The 22523-nt window shown below is 47.2% G+C and overlaps 1 protein-coding gene across 5 annotated transcripts in view; it reads right to left on the minus strand.

The window, feature by feature from the left end:
* Positions 1 to 22523, minus strand: part of CDK5RAP2 (CDK5 regulatory subunit associated protein 2) — a 181320-nt gene that overhangs the window by 114964 nt on the left and 43833 nt on the right. For 3 of the 5 annotated variants that reach the window (XM_079927831.1, XM_079927832.1, XM_079927830.1), the window contains exons 7-12: positions 21455 to 21609; positions 16921 to 17083; positions 15487 to 15540; positions 14524 to 14643; positions 11801 to 11893; positions 4546 to 4764 (exon numbers count right to left, since the gene is read on the minus strand). In XM_079927831.1, coding sequence (XP_079783957.1) covers positions 4546 to 4764; positions 11801 to 11893; positions 14524 to 14643; positions 15487 to 15540; positions 16921 to 17083; positions 21455 to 21609 — 804 coding nt within the window. Of the gene's footprint in view, positions 1 to 4545; positions 4765 to 11800; positions 11894 to 14523; positions 14644 to 14755; positions 14863 to 15486; positions 15541 to 16920; positions 17084 to 21454; positions 21610 to 22523 lie in introns of those variants that run through there. The other 2 variants (XM_079927833.1, XM_079927834.1) reach the window with 2 other exon arrangements.

A 22523-nucleotide genomic window follows, 5' to 3' on the forward strand; every position in this document is an offset into this window, starting at 1 on the left:
TTATTAAAGAAAAACAAAAATTCTGAGGCTCTGATTAATCTATAAAATGGGAAAAACCTTTTGTATGCCCAATCACAGGGCTGTGAGCACCAAGGGAAAGACAGGCAGTCCTTGTATTAACTGTAAAGTGCACTGGAGAAGAATACGCCTAAGAAATCGTATCTGCTTCATTTCTATCACTCTGTAACAGCAGTTTTCATTAACAGAGGGTGTTGAGGATTGAGCTGAATGTGGACTGAGAAAAAGACCAGTGTTTGGAACACATTTTCTTCCCGGTGTTTTTCAGCTCTACCTGTGGGATGCAGTGAGGTTCGAGTAAATGCTGAGTACTCACGAGTCCTGGAGGGGAGCTTACTATGCACCCAGACAGCCCAGAAGCCACACCTGAGCGGCTCCGTTACAGAGGAGCAGGTTCTTTTTCCCCTCTATCCCCCACCTCCCGGAGCCTGACACACGTCACGTACCTTTTCTCATCTTCTTGTCTCCGGGCTCTCTGCGGGCAACCCATTCTCCAGACCTCCATCAGACAAGTCTCTCTAAACTGCAAATCTAACAATCCTCTGCTCAACTCCCCCTCGACAGCGGCCCCACTGCCTGCAGGTCAAGTCCACACTCCCAAACTCTGTATCCAAGGCCCTCTACAATTCAGCCTCTCTCTAGGTTAAAGCCACCCTTCACTACAGCCCCAAACTCTTCTCTCCCCAAACACCACACTCTCTCACATCTGTGTACCTTCACCTCCTATACGAAACCCTCGTCTCCCTCGCCTAGCTGGTAACCTTCAACTCAAACTTCAGAACCAGTTCGAAAGTTACTTTCCCGGGGAGCCTTCTCCAATCCTGCTCTGTGCTCCCGTGGTTACTCTGTTCCTATCTCCGTCCCGGAACTGTCCCCAGGCAGAGCTGAGGGCCTGCACAAAGCGTTCAATATGGCTGAATGCATGAAAGGGAGTCCTTTCCATTGCCAAGCCAGACACAGGGGCCACCAAAAGGCCTGGGGTTTTGTTTGTTTCAATCCAAAAGCAACAGCAATAGCAGCTGGTGAGTGGGAGGCTCTAGTTAATTAAAGAGCCTAGTTAACAGAACCAGCTGATAAGCCATGCAAGGCTGGTGGGTTACACTCTACCTCTGCATGCGTCCTAGCACCATAAGGCAAAGTCATCCCCAGCAGGGTTCCCCAGACGCTGAACAGGCCAGTGCCCCCAAGATCGGGTGCGAAGCATGCTCACGAGATGGACACAGTCAAATTCTCAGGATGAAACCAGAAGTTAAGCAGAGATACTGTTGTGATGCGATACATGCTCAAAAAGAAAGAAAGCACGGCCAGATCCTCTTGTCAGAAACGTGCATGACTCAATGTAGAAAAGCAGCCGTGACGAGACACTAGGAAGCCCTGAGTCACAGGCAGGCTCGCCTGATGTGAGCATCCAGAGGCACAGCTGCTTTTTGGTGCCCACGGCCCCGAAACAAAGCCGTGCCTTCTCTGGATAACTGCTCACTCCCTCCAAACATGGGGTTCTAGGGGAAGCTGCCAGTGATGATACACGAGCTCACACACACACACACACGCACGCACGCACGCACGCACAACCACACACACACTCACTTCTGACAAAGAATGAGCATGTGACCCAAGTTGGGCCTCTCGATACCTCACCTGTCTGGCCCTCCAGACCAGGGGACAACAGGGGTAGTGGGGTGTGAGAGTCCTCCTTCATCTCATTTACTAAACTGGGGAGCTGTGATCCCAGCAGGGCTGGCAATGCTGGGTCCAACCACTTGGAGCTGGAGTAAGAGGACGCAAGAAAGAGAAGCCAGGGCTTCCCTGGTGGCGCAGTGGTTGAGAGTCTGCCTGCTGATGCAGGGGACGCGGGTTCATGCCCCGGTCCGGGAAGATCCCACATGCCGCAGAGCGGCTGGGCCCGTGAGCCATGGCCGCTGAGCCTGCGCGTCCGGAGCCTGTGCTCCGCAACGGGAGAGGCCACAACAGTGAGAGGCCCGCGTACCACAAAAAAAAAAAAAAAAGAAAAAAAGAAAGAGAAGCCAGCTCTCAGAGAGACACGGACTCGGTCCCGGCAGAGTTCCTGTCACCCCTGTCCTTCCAGCCATTTAGTTACCCAAGGCAATGCATTCCCCTTTCTGCCTAAGTTACTTAAAGCTGGGTTTCTATCCCCAACAACAAAAAAGAACTCCCACCCGTAGTATACTTCACTCTAGTCTCTCCCTCTCACTGTCACATGCCCCTTCCATTCCTTGCCAAGCATTCCTTGCTTCCTTATGAAGGCATATGCATGTTACTTAGGAATAAATCTTATCAACAGCAGTCCAAAATTCTTTTAGAAGCACTAGAGTTTTCATGAATAAGTGAATTATGGAACCAACATTGTCTGATAATAGAGGGATTGGTAAATACATTACAGCGTATCCACTTGATGTAATGTTATATAGCCATTTCAAGTGTAAGTTATAATGTAAAGAAACAATTACACATTTTATACACCTAGGGGTGTGTGTGTGTGTGTGTGTGTGTGTGTATCTCCCGAATCCAATTTCTATTGAATAAACATTTTTATATGATACAGGGGGATGGAGGGGACAAACTAAACTGAAAAAAAAAAATGTTATCCAACAGTGAAGGATCTAAGAATTGGTATGAAAACTGACCTCTAGAGAAGGACCCTCTGGCCAGTCTTTTCTTTACCTCATCCACAGAGGCACACGACTCAGACCTCACACTGCTCACTCAACTTAAGTGTCATCTCCGCTAGAAGGCTTCCCTGACTACTCTGTCCCACGAGGATCTTTCGCACTGACTACGTAAGCTGCATGAATTAGCTCTGGGTTTTACACTGCTTTGCATTTTGTCATGTATAACATTTTCACCTCCCTTAAGGAAAAAATAAAACATTCAGGGCTCATGCCATGTATTTCCATCAGCATCTCAACTAGATACATTTGGTTTTCAGTAACACTGAATAAATATCAGGTCTTTTAATAACATGCAATAAACTGGTATACACCAATACTGCTGGTTGCATCATAAACTGGGTGAGCCCTTTGGACAAATAATTTGGCAGCATGATTAACTAGTATAATCCTCAGAATCTATCCTTGGGATTTCAAGAAAAAAAAAAAAAAAAAATGCCTTTATGCCCAAAGATGTTCATTGTGGCATTACTTAAACAGCCAAAACGTCCAAGAGAGCAGGAAATTTTTATTAAGTAAATCACGTGAAATCTATTCAATGACGCGTATGCATCATTCAGCATGACTGCTCCGGAGCCTACACAACACGCGGAGATGGCCGTGAGAGAGAAAGTGATCAAAGAACACACAACAGCATTTAGCCTCTGATTGGACTGGGGCCCCAAATGCACCAGGACTAAAGGGTGATACTGAAAAACAGAGTTACTTTATGAGGGTGGTGGAATTATAGGCTACATTTTCTTATTTTCCTAAGTTTCCATTATTTCTCTCTTGATGTTCATTAAAATTTCTGTTAAAATAGACAAACATTTATATTTCAATCCTCTTGTCAGTGCCAGCCTTAGGATTTCAAACTATGGTCCTGACGTCCCGTCCCTGCCAACAGCAGCCACCAGAGAACTAACCTCTGGTACCTGCGGGCTCTCCTTCGAGCTCTCTACTCCAATGACTCTGCCTGCCCCAGGCGCCCGTGCAGGGAATTCGTTTAACCTGAGTGTCAACAATCACTCAGACTCAGTCCCTGTGCTACCCGACTGCACCGAGGCTGTGGATCTGGACGTGACTCTCAGGATGCGGAATACTTACATTTAAACCTAACAGAAACTGTAAAAGATCAACTTTTTTGTCTACCAAATTCAGAGAGAATTTCTTAAATACTAACATCCAACGCTAAATAGAGTAGTCTTAAAAAAAGATCACTCTCACCTAGGGAAACGTGGTATAATCTTTCTGGAGAACAATTTGGGTGTATCTATAAAATAGTCTTTAAAATATTCATACTCTTTGACCCAGTAATTATACCTCTATCAGGAAATAATCAGTGGATAAATATTTATGTACAAGGATGTTTGCTGCAGCATTTGTTATAAGGCAAATATATATATAATGAACTAAACATCCTACAGTAAGGACTAGTTAAATAAACTGTAGCACATTCAAGTGATGAACCATTATGTTCACACACAAAAAAACACGTTTTTGAAGAACACTCATGACGGCCCCACACCAAAGGGAGAACATTGAATAAAAAAAAAAAAAAGAAACAATACAAAAATGCATTTTCAGCTTGACACCAATAATGTGCACCAATAATGTGCACGCGTGTGTGTGTGTGTGCATGTGTGTGACAGAAAGAGAGAGAGAGAGAGAATAAAAGGACTAGAACATCAAATAGCTAAGACTGGTCATTTCTAGGTGATGAGATGGTGAGTGAAATATTTTATATTCTTCCGGTTTTTCTAAGCTTTCGGCGATGAGTATCTGTCTCCCTAAAACAGCCAAAGAGCCCCGGCCAGCGCAAGCGCCCTGCCCACTACCTCGAGGGCCGAGCGGCACTCACGTGGGTGATGCGGTCTCCCTTGCTCCTCTCTTGGTGGGCTGCCTCCAGCTCCTTCTCCAGTCTCTCCCTCTCCTGCTGCAGGTCGCTCAGCTCCCGGCTGACTCTCTTAATGTTCCTACGCAGTCTGTGGTTCTCTGTGCTCTTGGTGAGGTTTTCTGAGCGCAGCTCAGCCAAAAGGGCTGCCTTTTCTAACAGAGCAGCCTCGTAATCTTCAGACCCCTAGAAGAAGAGGAGGGGAAGGGGAGTTCGGCTGATTTTCACAGCTCAGGAAACAAACCAAGAAATCGGTGCTCCTTGTTCACCAGTTTTGTTTTTCTTTTTTTGGTCGGGGGTGGGGGGGGGTGGGGTGGAGGGAGGTGGAGATGAACATAACATTCAGGACCCACAGCACAAATAATATGAAAGTTTTGAAATAACACAGGGTAGTGTTTATGTTACAACGTTGATGTTAAGGGGGAAAAGGCTACAATTATTGTGTAAAAACTTTTTTTTTTAAAGATGAGAAAGAAAAGCACAAAATGTTAGTAGTAACTGTATTTAGTAGGGTGGGAATACAGATGATTTTTTTCCTTTACTTCTCTGCATTTTCAAATGTTGTAAGGTTAGTGAGCATGTTATTTCTGTAATAGTTTAAAAAAACAATTTAAGTTATTTTTAAAAGATAGAAAATAAAGAATTTTATTTGAAAAGCAGAGATGGATTCAAGCACTGGCAATGTTCATCTCTGTTAGAGATAAACCCACAGTCATCTAGAGAAAAAGGAAGGTCAACCTAGTAATCGATAGCCACCTCAAGAGGCTACAAGTTCAGCAGAGTCGGAGGTCTACGCGTGTCAAGAACATGTTTATTTCATTAATACAGTTTATTAGAGAAAATACATATGTGATTATCGTGCATATGAAAAAATGTCGTAACTCACCACTAATCAAAAAGAGCGAATTAAAACAAGCTTTCACTTAACAAGTGAGATTGTTTTAATGAGAATATCCAGTGCTGGCAAGCTTATTGGGAAATGGCACAATTAACATTCACGTTTCAAGAACTGACCAAGCATCTAGAAGCCAAGAAATATGCTGGCAGGAATGTACATTGATAGAACTCCCCGTGGACAGATTATGTACATCAAGTATGTGTGTATTATATAAAGATGTTCACAATCATCCCAATAATTCCATTCCTAGGATTCAATCTCGGAGAAGAATCCAAAATATAAGGGGGAAAAGCCTTATATACAAAGTCATTGGGGCTTCCCTGGTGGCGCAGTGGTTGGGAGTCCACCTGCCAGTGCAGGGGACGTGGGTTCGAGCCCTGGTCCGGGAGGATCCCACATGCCGCGGTACGGCTAGGCCCGTGTGCCACAACTACTGAGCCTGCGAGCCACAATTGCTGAAGCCCCTGTGCCCGGCGCCCATGCTCCACAGCGGGAGAGACCACCGCAGTGAGAAGCCTGCGCACCGCGGCAGGGAGTAGCCCCCGCTCGCCGCAACTAGAGAAAAGCCCACGTGCAGCAATGAAGACCCCAAAACAGCCAATAAATAAATAAATAATAAATTCTTTTTTAAAAAAAAAAGTCATTCATCAAAGAACTACTTAAAACAGTGAAAAATAAGAAACAATCTAAATGTGCAAGAATATGAAAGCGAATAAAGTATGACAAAGCCACACAATAAAACCTTAAAATTACATTTACAAAAAGTTGATAATATGTGAATATTTCTAAGTCACTATGTTACATTAAAAAAAAAAAAAAAATCCCTGGTGGCTCAGTGGTTAAGAATCCACCTGCCAATGCAGGGGACACAGGTTCAATCCCTGGTCCGGGAAGATACCACACGCCGCAGAGCAACTAAGCCCGTGCTCCACAACTACTGAGCCTGCGCTCTAGAGCCCACGAGCCACAACTACTGAAGCCCGACCACCTAGAGCCCATACTCCACAACAAGAGAAGCCACCACATTGAGAAGCCCATGCACCGCAACGAAGAGTAGCCCCCTCACCGCAACTAGAGAAAGCCCGCGCACAGCAACGAAGACCCAACGCAGCCAAAAATAAATAAATTAAAAAAAAATCAAATTGTAAACGATCTAAAAAATAAAATCTACGCATAGGAGAAAGCCTAGAAGGAAAAACAACAAGGCGTTAATAGTGGTTGGGGGACTTCCTGATTTCCCTTTTTTCCCTTCTTGCCAGTCTTCTGAAAAAATTTTTGAAACATATATAATACTTATACTCAGAAGAAAATTAACTTTTTACAAAATCTGTCTTTTGAATTAGATTGAGGACAAGATTAAAAATTTTAAAGCAAGGGACACTTGAGCTGTCAAGGTCGCAGCTCAGACTGTGGAGTAAAGGGACTGGCCCCAGCTTCCGGGCCCTCCCAAGAAATCCATCTCTGCTTCTGTGGACAGTGAAGTCCTAGCTGTTCAGCAGAGGTGGGCTACAACCACGGTCACTCCGGAGGCAGAGGGGTTCCGCTGTTCCTGGGCCCCTACAACCCAGCCATCTGGTCCCATGCTTCCCCAACTATTGTCTAGGACACAGCAACAGAGGCTGAGGGAGAAAGCCATTCAAATTCCAAAGTAGGTTTTATTAGAAGCTTCTGTTTTAGTTTCCTTTAAAATTAAAATAAAGAAATGGGAAACCTAGGTCACGGGCCCACCCAAAAAATGTATCTGGGGCAGTGCTTATTTAAATAAACTCAAAAAGAGAAAAGAAGATAAACAATGATTTGGGAAAACGCTCACCTTGAACAATTTTCGTAGTTACCTTTTATTAAGCACTGATTATGTATGCGGGGTTAAACCAGGCACTTTTACACGTATTGTATCTCAGTCTCTCACAGGATCCTACAAAGTACACATTATTATCCCTATTTAAGTAACTGAGGCTCAAAACTGTTAAATGACTAGCCTGTCATCAGGCCGTAAGTGATTAAATCCGGGATTCAAACGACTCCAGAGCCTGTGTTCTTCCCAGAGCACTATTCTGTCTTGCCCATTCCTGGGCAGATTCCAGTTAACACCAATAAACTACAAAAAATTAAAACAAGCAGACTGAATTCAAGGGGAGAACACCAGTTAGGAGCTTGTTAAACAAAGGATAGCAATGGTTGATACTAAAATAATAGATGTTATCAAGCGATCAAAGTTCTGTGGGATTATCATGTAAATAACGATAACAAAGCCTCTAGAAAAATCTGAGCTCGAAGAATTCAAATTCATACATTCGATTCACTTCATAAAAATACTTTCCATGTTAATTTTCCCTGAGATGGCCCTCTGGAAAACTTCTTTGGAGAATTTTTTTTACCTTTTCCTGCAAGACACCCTGACTTTCAGATTCTATAACACCAGTCAGGTGCTTATAAATCAGGTGGCAAATACCTGACCCAGTTAGACATGGTCAGAAACTAAAGCACCCCCTACCCACCCCCCTAAAAAAGAAACTAAAGCCCAAATAATATGAAACAAATTGTTCTTCCCCACAGTACAGAAACATGATGAGTCCAATAAAGAAAGAGTCAGAAGGCCCAGAGTTCAAAGACCAGTTCTAGCTGTGTGACTTGGGAGAAGTTAACTTCTCTGAAGTTCTGTTTCCGCATGCGTGAGAATGATCTCTATTTCACAGGGTTGTTGTGAAGGTAAAATTTGACACATAAAGTCCCATTTCAGCAGGTGCAGGATAAGTAAATCTAGGTTCCCTTTTCCATCACTTACTCCATTATCTTTCGTTCCCAATCAAGAGATAATATGGAGAGTTTCCTCAAACTAAAAGCTACGTGTATAACACCATTAACTGAGAAGCTGAAAATAGACCAAAGTAAAAACTACTATATTGTCATGCCAGAACTACATCACCCAACTTAAGGATGAGTTAACATTTACTGAGTTACCACCTGTGCCCAGATACATGTTCTTATTTAATCCTTGTAAGGATTATGTGACATAAATGTGACTACCCAGATTTTACAATGCGCAAGCAGGCTGGGAGAGTGCAAATATCTTGCCCAAGATGATACAAGTTAGTGAAGCAGAGTTAGGATTCAAATTCGTGTCCCACCCCAGGTTCTTCAGGGTAAAAATAATATGATACATACATATAATGGACTATATGCAGCTGTTTAAAAAGACTGTATAAAAAGCACACAACACACACACACACACACACACACACACAAATGACTGCATGTCAAACTGCTGAAATCTGAGTAAGGCCAACAGATTGCACCAATATCCTGGTTGTGACACTGTCCTATGTCACATAAGATGCTAACTTTGGGAGAACGAGGTAAAGAGTACACACAAGTCTACTGCATGTGAAACTACAATTATCTCAAAATATATTTTTTTAAAGATTGGTTAGATCTATATATACTGCCAGGGAAAAAATGTTAAAACAGAAGAGATTACATAACAAAATACATATCATAATGCTATTTAATTTTTCAAAGGTGATATATATATATATATGTACAAATACGCTTTGAAGAGTCAAGGTGCTAACAGTGAACATCTTTAGACGTGAGTTTACTGGTGACATTTATCAACCTCTTTCCACCATTTTAAATATTCTATGAGTTTCCTGCAACGTGCAATTTTACTTTTATAAAGCCGAGCAGGGAGGGGAGGAGACATAACCGCTACTTCCAATTTGAAAATACATTGTTTAAATGGCTTCAGAGGTAGCACAGCCAGGCCACACTGCAACCTTCGCAGAGTCACACCTGTGATGAGAATCTACCTCTCTGCACTGTGGCAACTGCTCCAAGAGTCTGAATACCACTTGTCACTGTCACGCTTGATGCCACCCCTGTGAGCTTTAGCTCCTATACTCATGCTGCAATTAGTTCAAATCATTTGACATCCCAAAAAGGGCCCAAAATGTGAAAGACAATGCATTTTCAAATGTCTGTGCAACATTCAAATTATACACACCTCGCAGTGAATTAGCCGATATAAGGGTCTGGTGTGTACTGACTCACACACATAATCAGAAAAATGGAAGGAGCAGAGACTTTGGAGTCAGACTTTGAGTTCAAGTACTGGCAACCTGTCAAACGGGTGAGCACTCTGCCTCCGTGGGTGAGGATTAAATGAGTGCTCTCTGAACAGCCAACGTGCCATGCAGAACCTGAGGAATTTCAGCAGTGTCTGATCTCCATACCTTGCAAGATGAGAAACCCGGCCAACACTGTAAACTACAAGACCTCAAAGATCACTTTTAGACGAGGACTGAGGGTTATGAAATTAGTCAATGGATGTAATAAGTCTGGGTAACACGTAAACGTGTAAGACTCTTTTCCTTCCTTCAAGGCCCAACAAGTAAAATATCACAAGACGTAAGGATGTCTGGTCTCTGCTTACCAATTGCCAACATACACTTTTTCTTCTCAAGGAATTGGTTTTGCTAAGAATTCAGCTTTTAAGGCTTGTTATTTTCTAAGCAAGGGAAAAAAACTCAGTGTAAAGTGTAATCTCAGCTCCATTTCATCAACCACTGTCAAAATGGTGGGGAAGGCAAGTCTGCGAGTCCAAAGACAGAGATTTGTCTCTGCTTCTAGTGCACCCGGACTTAAACCAAATTACTTCAATTACTCTTACTGTGAACCAAAGCTCTGAAAAGATAAGGCATGGGATATGAATCTGAAGAACCAAACAGTCTTAAATTAGATTTAACTCCTAACTTCTACTTTATAACCAAAAACAACATGGGAGGAAGAAGTGGGAGGGTGGAGCTTTAAGGCAGTATGGGCTTAATCCCATGACGGAGCATTACTGATTCATTAGTTATTAGTAACAGGTATACACTGTAGAGGGAAACTAGAAACATGGGAAGAAAATGTTAATTCAAAACACTGAACTTGGGCTTCCCTGGTGGCGCAGTGGTTGAGAGTCCGCCTGCCGATGCAGGGGACGCAGGTTCGTGCCCCGGTCCGGGAGGATCCCACATGCCGCGGAGCGGCTGGGCCTGTGAGCCACGGACGCTGAGCCTGCGCGTCTGGAGCCTGTGCTCCGCAACGGGAGAGGCCACAACAGTGAGAGGTCCGCGTACTGCAAAAAAAAAAAAAAAAAAAAACAAAAACAAAAAAAACCACTGAACTAAAATTAGCAAGAAAGAGGGAAGATTGAGGGGATGACCCGCAGGAGCCCTTGCTGTGCAAGGCTGGAGGGAAAACAAAAGGCAGGTCAAATAACCAAAGCCTGGAACAGAAAGCTGGCAGGGAGCAGGCAAGCCAGGTGAGGAGACGTAGGGGGTGAAGGGAAAAGCACAGGCTTGGGAGCGAGACTGATTCAGGGGTCAAATCCTAGCTCTTTCACTTACCGCTTCTGTGACCCTGAGCAAGCTACTTGAATCTCTGAACCTGGATTTCCTCAGCAGTAAACAAGGATATGAACAGTGCCTACTTCGTGGCGCTGCTGTACAGATTTATTGAGCTAATCCACGGAGAACACCTGGCACAGGGCTTGACACATAGTACATGTTCAATAAATGGCAGCTTCTATTAGCAGCAATTACCACATTTAGACCCTGGTCCTGTCACTTGCAAAGCTGTGTGACCGTGAATAAGCTGTATACCCTCACTGAACTTCACAAACCCCTCAAATACAAGGGGGGTGAAAATTACCTTCCCCACAGGGTGGTGAAGATTAAATGAGATAATCCACACATCTCGCACGGTCTACTCCTGGCACAGCCTAAGCTCAGCACTCCTAACTGTGGGCGTAGTGGTCACCATCTTCACTGTCATATTGAGGAAGGGGCTGGAGAAGCACCCAAAGCTGCAGAAGACGCTCCTTTAATTAGACTGAGTGAACTCTTCTACTAAAGACCACTCAGAGGACTTCCCTGGTGGCGCAGTGGTTAAGAATCCGCCTGCCGATTCAGGGGACATGGGTTCGAGCCCTGGTCCAGAAAGATCCCACATGCCTCAGAGCAACTAAACCCGTGCGCCACAACTACTGAGGCTGCGTGCCACAACTATTGAAGTTCGCGCGCCTCGAGCCGGTGCTCCGCAACAAGAGAAGCCACCGCCATGAGAAGCCCGCGCACCGCAACGAAGAGTAGCCCCCGCTCGCCGCAACTAGAGAGAGCCCGCGCACAGCAACAAAGACCCAACGCAGCCAAAAATAAATTAATTAATTAATTTTAAAAAAGACCACTCAGAGCTCCCTTGGTTCCTTTCAGCTGCAAAGCCCTGACATCACCAGGAGGAAGGATCATGGAGAGAGCCACTTCAAACAAAGCCAACACTTACCTGGAATGTCTGGGTCTGTGCTTTCTGGGGGGCCTCTCGGGCTTTAGCAAAGGCGGCATTGAGCTCTTCAATTTCAGAGTTAAGTTCTTCAATCTGGGTAAAAACAAGGAAGAGCAGCCAAGTATGCACTGGGCTCCCCTCTGTGCTCAGCCCAGAAGCTTTTCCTGCTGGACTGGGAAGGGCTTGTAACCGAGGGCTCTGTAGTCAGAAAAGCGGGATTTCTAGTTTGCCTGTCTACTAGCTGGATGACTTCAGGCCAGGCGCTTCATCTCTTTGAGACTTAATTCCCTCAACTATAGAACGAAGATACGACCACTCACCCAACCACAGCACTGTGAGGCTTGAACGTTAATAGGTACGGGTGCTCAAGTAATGCCCGGCTCACGCTAAGAGTTACTATTATTGTCCACAGAGATGACCCACCCAACCACCGAGCCTGGCTCTTCCCAGAACTCCTCACCCTCCAGTGACCTTCTCCTCTGGCCCAGAGTCAGCGAGGAACTCCCCTGGCCACACCCTGAACTCTGCCAGCAGCCAGAACTGCCCTACCACCGGTGCCCTGCACAGCAGAGGGTCTCCGATGACCACTGGGCCCTGAACTCCCAACACCCGAGACAAATCACACTGACCGTGATTATGAACCAAATCTCCGCTGCGGCTGGCACTGGTGGTTACTCAAACTCCCACCTCCTCGGCTTCCTCAGCCCCAGTTTCCTGGTTGGCGTCCCACTCCTGCAGCCATTCCTCCTGCCCCCTTTGTGCATTCCTCTCCCTGTTCCCGAAATTTGCCGTCCCCTGCGGCCCGATGCTCAGCCTCCTTTCCCACCCCACGCTATCCTTGGATGAGTAGATCAACTCTCAGATTTTTCACTCGTATCTGTGTACGACTGACTCCCAGACCTACACCTCCAGGCCTGGGCCTTCTCCAAGCTTTAGACTCGCGGATCCATCTGCCTCCTGGACTTCTCACCTGAACGGTCCATGGGCTTCTCAAAGTCGGTACCTTCTGAACAGGCTCATCACCTCCATCGCCGCCCCCACCTCACCATGATCCTCCATTGTCTATGCTTTTAAGGGAGGTGGTGGCACACCACATCCCCAGTCACGCAGCCAGAAGTCACCCTTGACTGCTCCTTCTCCCGAGTCCTACGTCTAATCATCAAAGTTCCCCAAATTCACTTCTAATTTTTAATTATTTCTAGTTGTATTTCTTGAATACGCCCCACCCCTCCACTGCTACTTACTGTGACCGCTGCTCTAATTCAGCCTGTCTGAACTAGGGGGCTCTCACCTCAGCTACTGGCCTCCCTGCCTCCGTTCTCGCCCTTCCGCCGTCCCCTTTCCCAGTACAGCCACAGGCTGCTCTGGGATGCAAACGTGACCACACCCCTCCGCTCGGAGCCTTCAGTGGCCTTGCTACCCTCTGAGTTCCACCACCTCCGCTGCCCCTTGCAACGCCTCCAGCTTCTTCTCTCGCCTCACTTCAGCTCTGCGCTTGATGCTCTGAGAACCTCAAACCGTTCTGTTTCCACAAACACACAAGGGGCTCTTTCCTAACGTAAGGCTCTGACCAGCATTCTCCCCTCTGCGCGAAATGGCCTCCCCGTCTCCGCCTCACTTCCCAGCTAATTCCTGGTCCTCCTTTAAGATTCAGCTCCGACACCTCCTCCAGGAAGAAGCGCTCCCCGCTCCCCGCATCCACACCCTAACCTGGACCAGGCCCCCTTCCCTCTGCTTCCACAGCCCCCTGCACTTCCCTCAATCACAACACCTTCGTGCTGTCTTTTTTCCCCACTAGACTGGCAAGCAGAGCTGTGTTTTCTTCTCTGTATCTGTGCCGAGGAGTTACTGAGACATAACTGATGGCTATACTCGTGACAGGAGAACCGCAAAGAACCATGAGCCACCACCTTGGATCCCAAAGGCAACAAGCGGAAGGCAAGGGCGACTTCTGGCTGGCACGACTAGGGATACGGTAGTGCCACCAACGCAGGCAAGGGCAGAGAAAATGGAGTAGGATGGTGAGATGGGGGCGGCGATGGAGGTGATGGGTCTGTTGAGAAAGTGCCGGATCTGAGGAGCCTGCAGACCACCCAGGTGAGATGTCGCAGTCATGGCCTTGCCTCCCAAAATGCCTTTATCTCAATTTTTTGTTGTCTTTCAAAAGATCAGACCAACGCTGTCCAATATGGTGACAAAAGTCAGAGTTTAAAAATGTTAAATACCTCATTGCTATTTTTCTTTTACTGATTACATGTTGACATCTGGCATGTATGTATTTTAAAGTTAATTTCACTTGTTTCTTTTTACTTCTTTTAATGTGGCTACTAGAAAATTTTAAATTACATACATAACTCGCATTATAGTCATGCTGGACAGCACTGAATTACTCTACAAAAGAACTTCTAATTGACTACAGGACCCTTTCCCCACTTTCTATATTCATCTCAGCTCTCTTATAAACTTTTTTTTTTTTGAGTTTCATTTATTTATTTATTTTTTTAACATCTTTATTGGGGTATAATTGCTTTACAATGGTGTGTTAGTTTCTGCTTTATAACAAAGTCAATCAGTTATACATATGTTCCCATATGTCTTCCCTCTTGCGTCTCCCTCCCTCCCTCTCTTATAAACTTTTTACCTAAAGCTAAAAATTCAGGGTAAGACAGGCCTGTCACAGAAGCTAATAGAGAAAAGTCTCACTTCAGGTGTATCAGACATACCTCTTTTTCCTTCGACTTTAGTGCCATGGTTAGACCCTGAATGGCTTTATCCCTCTTTAAACTATTTTTCTTTTCCGTAGCAATTTCTCTTTCCTTCTCTCTCAGGTCCTTCTGAAGTGCCTAAATTAGATTAGAAAAAGATTCACTAAGTTGATGCATTTTAACCAAAATGCACTGTAAATATAACTTTAAGAGCACACTCAAACGCAGTTATTCTATCATTCCTGTCAACCTGTGATTAATGTTTCCAAGTAGAGCTGAGAATCGTGGCATCAGCTCCAAGTTACTGCTTTACCGCTCGCGGCAACAGGGCTGGGTGTAGGAAGGGGATCAGATCAGTTAAGACGATGACAGCTACTCCCGTGGAAAGGACTCCAATGCCTTCTGGAATCTGAATACAGTCACAGCAGAGCCTTTGAAACCGTAGCAGGTTATTTGGGGGAAATGACAGATCATTAATTTCACTCCTTAATGCTACAAAAGCCAGCAGAGAATTTGGTTTGATGGAGACCGAATATATACATTTATAGTCTGAGTTCATTTCTAAAGATATTCACCGCTGCCTCCCTCCCGGGCTGTTGTGAGAATCAAATGAGATAATGGACGTGAAAGCACTTTCTACGCTGGCAGGCGCTACACAAATGGCGGCCGCTGTGACTAGGGGACCCTGCAGCAGTGGCTCTGCGATTGGCCTGGCAGGTCTAAATCCTTGCTACACCTCTTCCAACTCTGTGACCCTGGGGATGGAGCCTCACCTCTCTGAGCCCCAGGTGTTACATCTGCAAAATGGGAACGCCTACTCCAGAGTTATCGTGAAGGCTACGAAACCCTCCCCTCTGACACACCTAGAGCTTGACTCAACGAGTGACAGCTACTGTCACACAGGATTATCTGTTGCACTCAGAAGAAAGCAAGAGGCAGGGATAAATCCTCAATACGTCTGTAAAAATTGTGTCAACATACCTGGATCCTCTCTTCAAAGCGATTTCTCTCCTTCTCCTCCTCCACTTGTGCAGCCTAAGAAAAGGCATTCATTGGTGCTCGGAAGGGATCCGCAATCCAGCAGCCTCCCCAGAACGGTTAGAATGAGCACTGCATTTACTTTCTATTCCCCACCCCACTGCTGAGGAGCTCATGAAAACAATCATCCACTCCTTCTGTCTCCCCGGAAATGCACCCGAGTTAAGAAAAGGTAAAGACAAGCAACCCGCACGGGCTGGCCACCAGCCCCATGGAGCGTGAACCAAAGAGCTACGGGACGGCGCAAAAGCCACTGAAGCACAGCGCCCGCGGGGCGAGAAGGGCCGGAAGGAGGAGCAGACGTGGGCTAATCACAGCCAACAACTAGCCGGGGGGGCCGGAGGGTTCGCTGCTGTGGTCGGGACAAAGGAGACCCTGCTCCACAAAGCGACTGAGACAGTCCATGAGCGCTGAGTCGTCCCCTGGTGTTTAGGGACCATACACGGCAGCCACCCTGGGTCCAACCAGGACCAGAAAGCCGCTACCAGGCCGGCCTGCACCTCCAGGCCTGCCCACCCACTTCAAAACAGCTGGGCATGGAGGTGGCCTGGGGGAGGGGGGGCAGGGGTCCAGGAGGGCTCTGGGGTCTCTACCAGCGACCCACCGCTTGGAGCCTGGGAAAATATCACGACGCGTCTGAGCGTGTTTCTCTACCCGACGAGGGGACCGTGATCTCTGCCTTGCAAGGTGCCAGGATTAATTGAGGTGCATGCTGACACCCTTCGAGTGCTGCCAGGCCCGATACAAGTTATTTCCCTTCCCCGCTGCCTCTGAAGTTTCCAACCGAAGGTGGCCTCAAGTCTGCCTCTAACCACAGAGACAAACCAAACCCAGTGGGTGCAAATAAAGTCCCCGGGCATCGACAAATTAACCCATAGGAAAACAGAGGCGTGCAGGTGTGGACTATTTTGTTTGTTTTAAAGGTTTTGTTTTTTTTTTTTTTTTTTTGGCTGCGTGACTGCATAGGGTCTTAGTTGTGGCACGCAGGCTCCAGGGCGTGTGGGCTCTCTAGTTGAGGTGCGCAAGCTCAGTAGCTGCGGGGTTATTTGCCCCAAGGCACGTGGGATCTTAGTTCCCTGACCAGGGATCAAACCCGTATCCCCTGCATTGGAAGGCGGATTCTTTACCACTGGACCACCAGGGAAGTCCCTGGACTGTTTTTTTTCAACCGACTCTACATGAACACGAGACTGGAAGGATAAAAGAAATGCCAGGGCCCCTGACAAAGGAGCTTTCTGGTAATTCCTCAGCAGACAACAGGGAGCTAATATTTTGAAGGCCACTGTGTGCGAACCCTGGGGACTGAATGTGCATCCACTTCCCACAGGGGGATCAGGTCTGCTAATTAAAGTCCCCCGCCATGTCCCGTCACCTCACCTCGGTCCCTCTCTCCTCATCTCCCCTCAGAGCAGCAGGAAGTCCTCGGAGCTCTCCAGATGACACGTTTTCATCTGCAGATGCCATCCGAGATTTCTCCTCTTTCAGGCACTGAATTAAAGCTTCTTTGCTCTTCAAAGACAGCTTCAACTCCTCAATCAGTCTGAAAGAGAACAAAATTTAAATATTAATTCTAAGCTGTTCTCTTAGCTCAGTGTAGCAGGAGGAGGTAGGTAACAGGGCCAGACATCTTCAAAGTAGGCGCGTCCAACGATCGAACATAAACGGAACCACATTTTGCAGGTGGGAGATTTGGGGCCAGAATTCGCCTCCAGCCCGGCCCTGGTCAATCCATCCTCTGAGCTGCCAGACTACGGTCTCATCAAGTCACACTCCCGCTCAAAGACTTTCATTGGCCCCCACCATCGACAGCAGTGGATTATGAATTTGGGGGGCGGGGGGTGGGGAGGGGCAAGAAATCTCTCCCTAAGGAATCTGTCAGTGAGACTCAACAAACATGACCAGTAAAGCAGAATGGTTCCAGTGAGCGTGAAAACCAGAGAGCGTCTTGCCAAGGCTTCCCAGGGCCAAGTCTAAAACAGACTGGCTTCCAAAATAAAGGCCAAACTCCTCAGCAAGGCGATCGCGGCCCTGTCTTTTAGGGCCTAGTAGATCAGAGGTGCTGCTGACGACGTCCGTCGCGCCTCTCACAGGAAACGGACACCCTCTTCATTGGCTCTCAGAGCCTCCCTCCCACGCCTGTCCAGGAGCTGGGCTGCCCTGCGCACACCACGCCCTCTACCCAGAATGCCCTTCACACCTCTGCTCCTGCATCCACCTGATAAACACCCATTCATCCCGCCACCGCCAGTGAGGCGTTACATCCCCTCAAGACCCCAGAGGCCCTCCTCAGGAAGAGCTGAACACACCCTTCTCCGGGCCACCGAATTACCCCTGACCACGGCCAAGTCATTTAACCTCTCTGAGCCTGCACTGCCTCGGCTATAAAGTGGCCGTAGCTTGCTTCTGTGGAATGGAGATAAGCTATTTAAAACGCTGCACAACTCCAGGCACGTGGCAGAACTCAACAAATAACAGTGGCTATATGGCTATAATTATTTTTTTTAAAACACTGAGCAATTAGCATTTTGTCAAAGGACTCTCAGAAGAGTCTCTGCAGCTAAGCCTAGAAAGCAACTCAGTAGGGTAGAAAGAGCAAAGGCCTGGAAGTCTGAGAGAGCTTCCCGAGCTCCCAGGGCGAAGGTGAGGAGTGAGCTAAAAGCAGTTAAAGCGCCTAGCAATGCGTATTTGAGTATCTGAAAATTTGTGTCCACCCAAAATTCCTGTACTGAAATCCTAACCCCCAAAGGTGACAGGATTAGGAGGCGGGGCATTCGGGAGGAGATAAGATCTTGAGGGTGGAACTCGCATGAATGGCAGCACAGATGGAACTCCAGAAAGACCCCCACCCTTCCACCAGGTGGGGACACAATAAGAAGTCTGCGACCTGGAAGAGGGCGGTCGCCCAACCATGCTGGCGCCCTGATCTCGGACTTTCGGCCTCCAGAACTGTAAGAAATAAGCTTCTGTTGTTTGTAAGCTACCCAATCTGTGGTATTTTGTTATGGCGCCCCAAAAGGACTAAAATAATTGGGTACAGAGGGAACCGGGCAGCACCAGCGCGGTGCCCCGCAAAACTCGGAGGAGTAAGACTGCCCTCTAGGGGTTCAACTTTGAAATCATCACACAGTCAACTGGAGAGGTAAAAAGTCACCAAACTACACACTTAAAATGGATGTGTCGTGCTGCGTGCAACTTATACTTCGATAAAATTGATTTGCTTTAGTTACCTCAAAGCAAGTTCTAGATAGGGATGGAAATGAGCAGGGAAGGCCTGTGGGGACTGTCGCCAGCCTAGTGCACCAGCCCGCCTAAGAGAGAAGCCTCAGTCCAGCAAGACCCTGGCCCAGTCCTGCCACGCCTTCCAGGTTTTCAAGAGAAGCTGGAAATCTAGACTTTCACGTGAAATTAGGCGTTTGGTTTTTTTTTAACATCGGCAACAAATTCCATCTTTTCAAAGTACTGTTTGGGTCAAATAAAATATGTCTGTTGGCCATACTGACCTGCAGGGCTCCTCAAGGCTGACTGTCTTAGAGATACGGACTAGCTGTAAGGTCCAGTTGAAGGAAATCAAGGAGCTAAAGCATGTACCTTTGAAAAGGGCAGCGGGAGGCCAGGACACGGGCAGCGTCCGTCCTGGTGAGGGCCCTGCTCAGCAGTGGTGGTCAGTCACGCGGCAGACCTGGATCCAGCTCACCAGGGCGTGACGAAGGGCCCCTGCTCCATCCAATTCACTCACACCTCTGACCTCAATTTAGCTTCCTGGGGCACGTCTGCCTTCAGGGACGGAACACACTGATCCTAGGCCCAGAAGAGTTCCACCACAGAGGGCCACACCCAAGCGAGCGGGCAGAAACCCAGAGCTGGCTGCCGGGAGCGTGCCTGAGGCACCTCTATCCCTGAGAGACGGGTGCACTTGCAGGACTGACACATCACGTTTCGGTGCCTCCCCAGCCGGACCAGTAGGAGACCCCAGGAGCAGGCAGCCTTAGGGAGGCCCCGACCTGATCACCCACGTCCATGGAGACCCCACTGCCCGGACCACAGTCAGTACTCAGCAAGCATTAACCCTTCCCCAAAAGGGCTCCGTCTGCCAAAACGATGGGCAACCAAGCTTCTACAGCGTATGCTAACAGGGACCGAGGCTGCTCTAAACGGTGCCACGCGTCCCACCTTTGAGGATGCCTCACCCCAAGCCCAGAGCTCTCCTCTCCTAAGCTCTCCCTGCCCCACACCCAGGCAGAGCTGATCACTCCCCGGCTTTTGTCACAGCCCAGACTCGGAACTTACCTCCAGCACCAATCGTGACTTTCTGTTTTTAACGCGTGTTTCCTCCCCCACATGGGAGCTCCATATAAGGAAGACAGTGTTCACCTCTGCATTCCTGGCACCCAGCCCGAGGCTAGGCTCAGCAGCTGGGGAAGGAATGAACCTGCATCTCCTTTAATTCAGGCCTCACTCCACAGGCCCAGCATCTCCTGGACTCTCCTCTTGGTGCCTGCAATCCCTCAACCCAATGTGTCCCAACTGAAAGCTCATCTTCCCATCTCCTCCACCCCAAAACATCTCCTCTTTCTCCCCTTTTCCCACAAACTCGGCAAACTGCCCTCCCATCCCACGGTTGCTCACGCTCAGGACCTGGGTCGGGGGGACCTCTGCGGCCTCTTCCCTCATCCACAGGTCCAGCAGCCATCAAGCCCTTCGAGCCATCACGCCAGTCCAACCTTCCCAGTGTCTCTGCCTGCTCTTCCCCAACCCGAGCTCTGTCACCTCGGTCCTCTTATCTGAACTTCAGCATCATCCCCCCTGCCAATCCATCCTCCAGGGGGCAGCCAGAGGGAGGGCTCGAAATTTATATCTGATCCTGTCATTCCCCCCACCCCCATCCTTAGCCTTTCAGTGGCTCCTCACATGCCCTGAGGACAAAACCCAAACTCTACCAAAAGGCCCACAGGACCTGCCCCAGCTTCCCTCTCCCCAGCTCCTCCTATCGCCCCGCCCCCGTTCCAGACCAGGACACTCGGCCAGGCTGTATTCTTCCAGTTCCTTGATCACGCTTTAGAACAATTTCTGTCGACTTCCAAACTAGTTTGGCTCTTCAATGGATGGGCCAGAGGTTAGCCGGAAGTCTCACTTTTGTTTAGTTAACTCAACCTTCCACTTAGTAACCACCAAAGCAAGGCAAGAGTATCAAAATGCAAAAACGGTAAAGAATAAAACCTCCACCCTCTCCTGACCAGTTTTGATTCAAAGTTTGGTTGCAAGACATAAAGGGCATTTAAGATTGCTGAAAAGCCGTATGGCCCACGCACTTCTCTGGACCAAACGGCACATGTTTTATTTCTGGACCATTGAAGAGCTCTGTACTTGGTCTACATTGTTTTGGTCCCTCGCACTGTACTAATCTGGGCCCTCAGCCTGCATTAAAAGACATGATGGAAAACGGTCACAAAAAATTCACTACTATTTTACTGTGGGGATGGAGTCACTTACTACTCCCTTTGGGAAAATCTACAAGAGAAATGTCTCTCTGACAATGACAAGTAAAACTGGGCTTCTCCTGAGGTACTAGCTTGCTTTGTCTTGTGAGCAATGTGAATCTTATGTCCACCAAAATTGTTTTTCCCTTTTTCCTTTGGCTACCAGGAAGCTTATAGCCAAAACCTGAATGCTAAATTTAGTATCTGAGTAGAACTTTTCAGCATGAACTTCTGTCTACTAATTCTATCTCTGTCCTCATATCACTACCCTATTCCTTTCCCTTTCACCCTGATTTTATCCCTAGTTTTCTCACTATGGGGAACAAGTAGAAAAAGAAGGGGAAAGGGTAGGAAGGCAACAACTCTTTCCGTTTTTTTTGGATCATGCTGCCAGATAAATGGATGTCAGAGCATCACAGGGGTAAGAGCCAGACCTGTCCTTCTCTTCCAGGACCAGAGCCGTCTCCAGATCCCCCTCGTGCATCTTCTTCATCTCTGAAAGCTTGTTTTCCAAGCTTAACCGAAGAGCCTTCTCTGTTTCTGTTCCAGCAAAGGCCTTTTCCAGCTCTGCTTGGGCGACTTTCACATCCTAGAGTTAAATTAAACGCATTTGATGCAATTTTTCAATACAATTGGGAACACTTTGAAAGGAAACTGGATTAAAATATAAATATTTATGACTTCTTCTCCAGCACATTTCCCCTCTCTGAATTGTACTACACATGGGGAGAATCAGTAATAAATACATTCACCAGCCACTTTTCCCCTCTTGTATCCTGAAGAGTAATAGGCATTTCCAATGGAAAAGACTCTACAAGAACCGTATTTGGGGTTTTGAAAACTCTGATCAATATTTACAGTTTCAATGAGAACGAGGAGAAATGTGCCTCTCGATACCTAAACATACATAAATTCCTAGGAGTCACCATAATCTCCACGCAAATTCTTCCCACACCCCACTGCCCCCTCACTACTTTTAAGATAATGACTACACAACTCTAAAGTGCATTTTCTGTATCTCCAAGGTGATTTAGGTGGTAAAAAACTCTTATGTTCTTCCTGAGAGCTCAGAGAAGCCAAAAAGGAAATTGCCTAAATCACGCAGGCAGCGTCTGTGTTGGGGAAAAAGGTCCTGGTGCTCAGGAAAGGGACCGAATAGCAGATGTGAGTCTCCAAGCCCTCATGCCACTGCCTCTGACTGCATCACAAAGATGAAAGGCAAATCGAGCTGGATTCAAAAGCCAGCTCTCCCACCACTTACTTGCTGGGTGACCTTGAGTAGTCCCTTAACCTCTCTGAGCCCGTTTCCCAACCTATAAAACAGGGATAACCACCGTCTCAAAGAGTTGCTGGGAGACTGTCAAATGCCTGCTGCGTCACAGGAAGCTCAAAATACGCTGGCTTCCTCTTCCCTGCCCTTCCCTCCACGGTGCTTTGAGCAAGGAGCTTTACTTATACTATCTTTGATCCTCACTCAATCCTAGAAAGTTACATACTGACAGA

Source organism: Stenella coeruleoalba, assembly GCF_951394435.1.
Source record: "Stenella coeruleoalba genome assembly, chromosome: 7".
Lineage (NCBI taxonomy): Eukaryota > Metazoa > Chordata > Mammalia > Artiodactyla > Delphinidae > Stenella > Stenella coeruleoalba.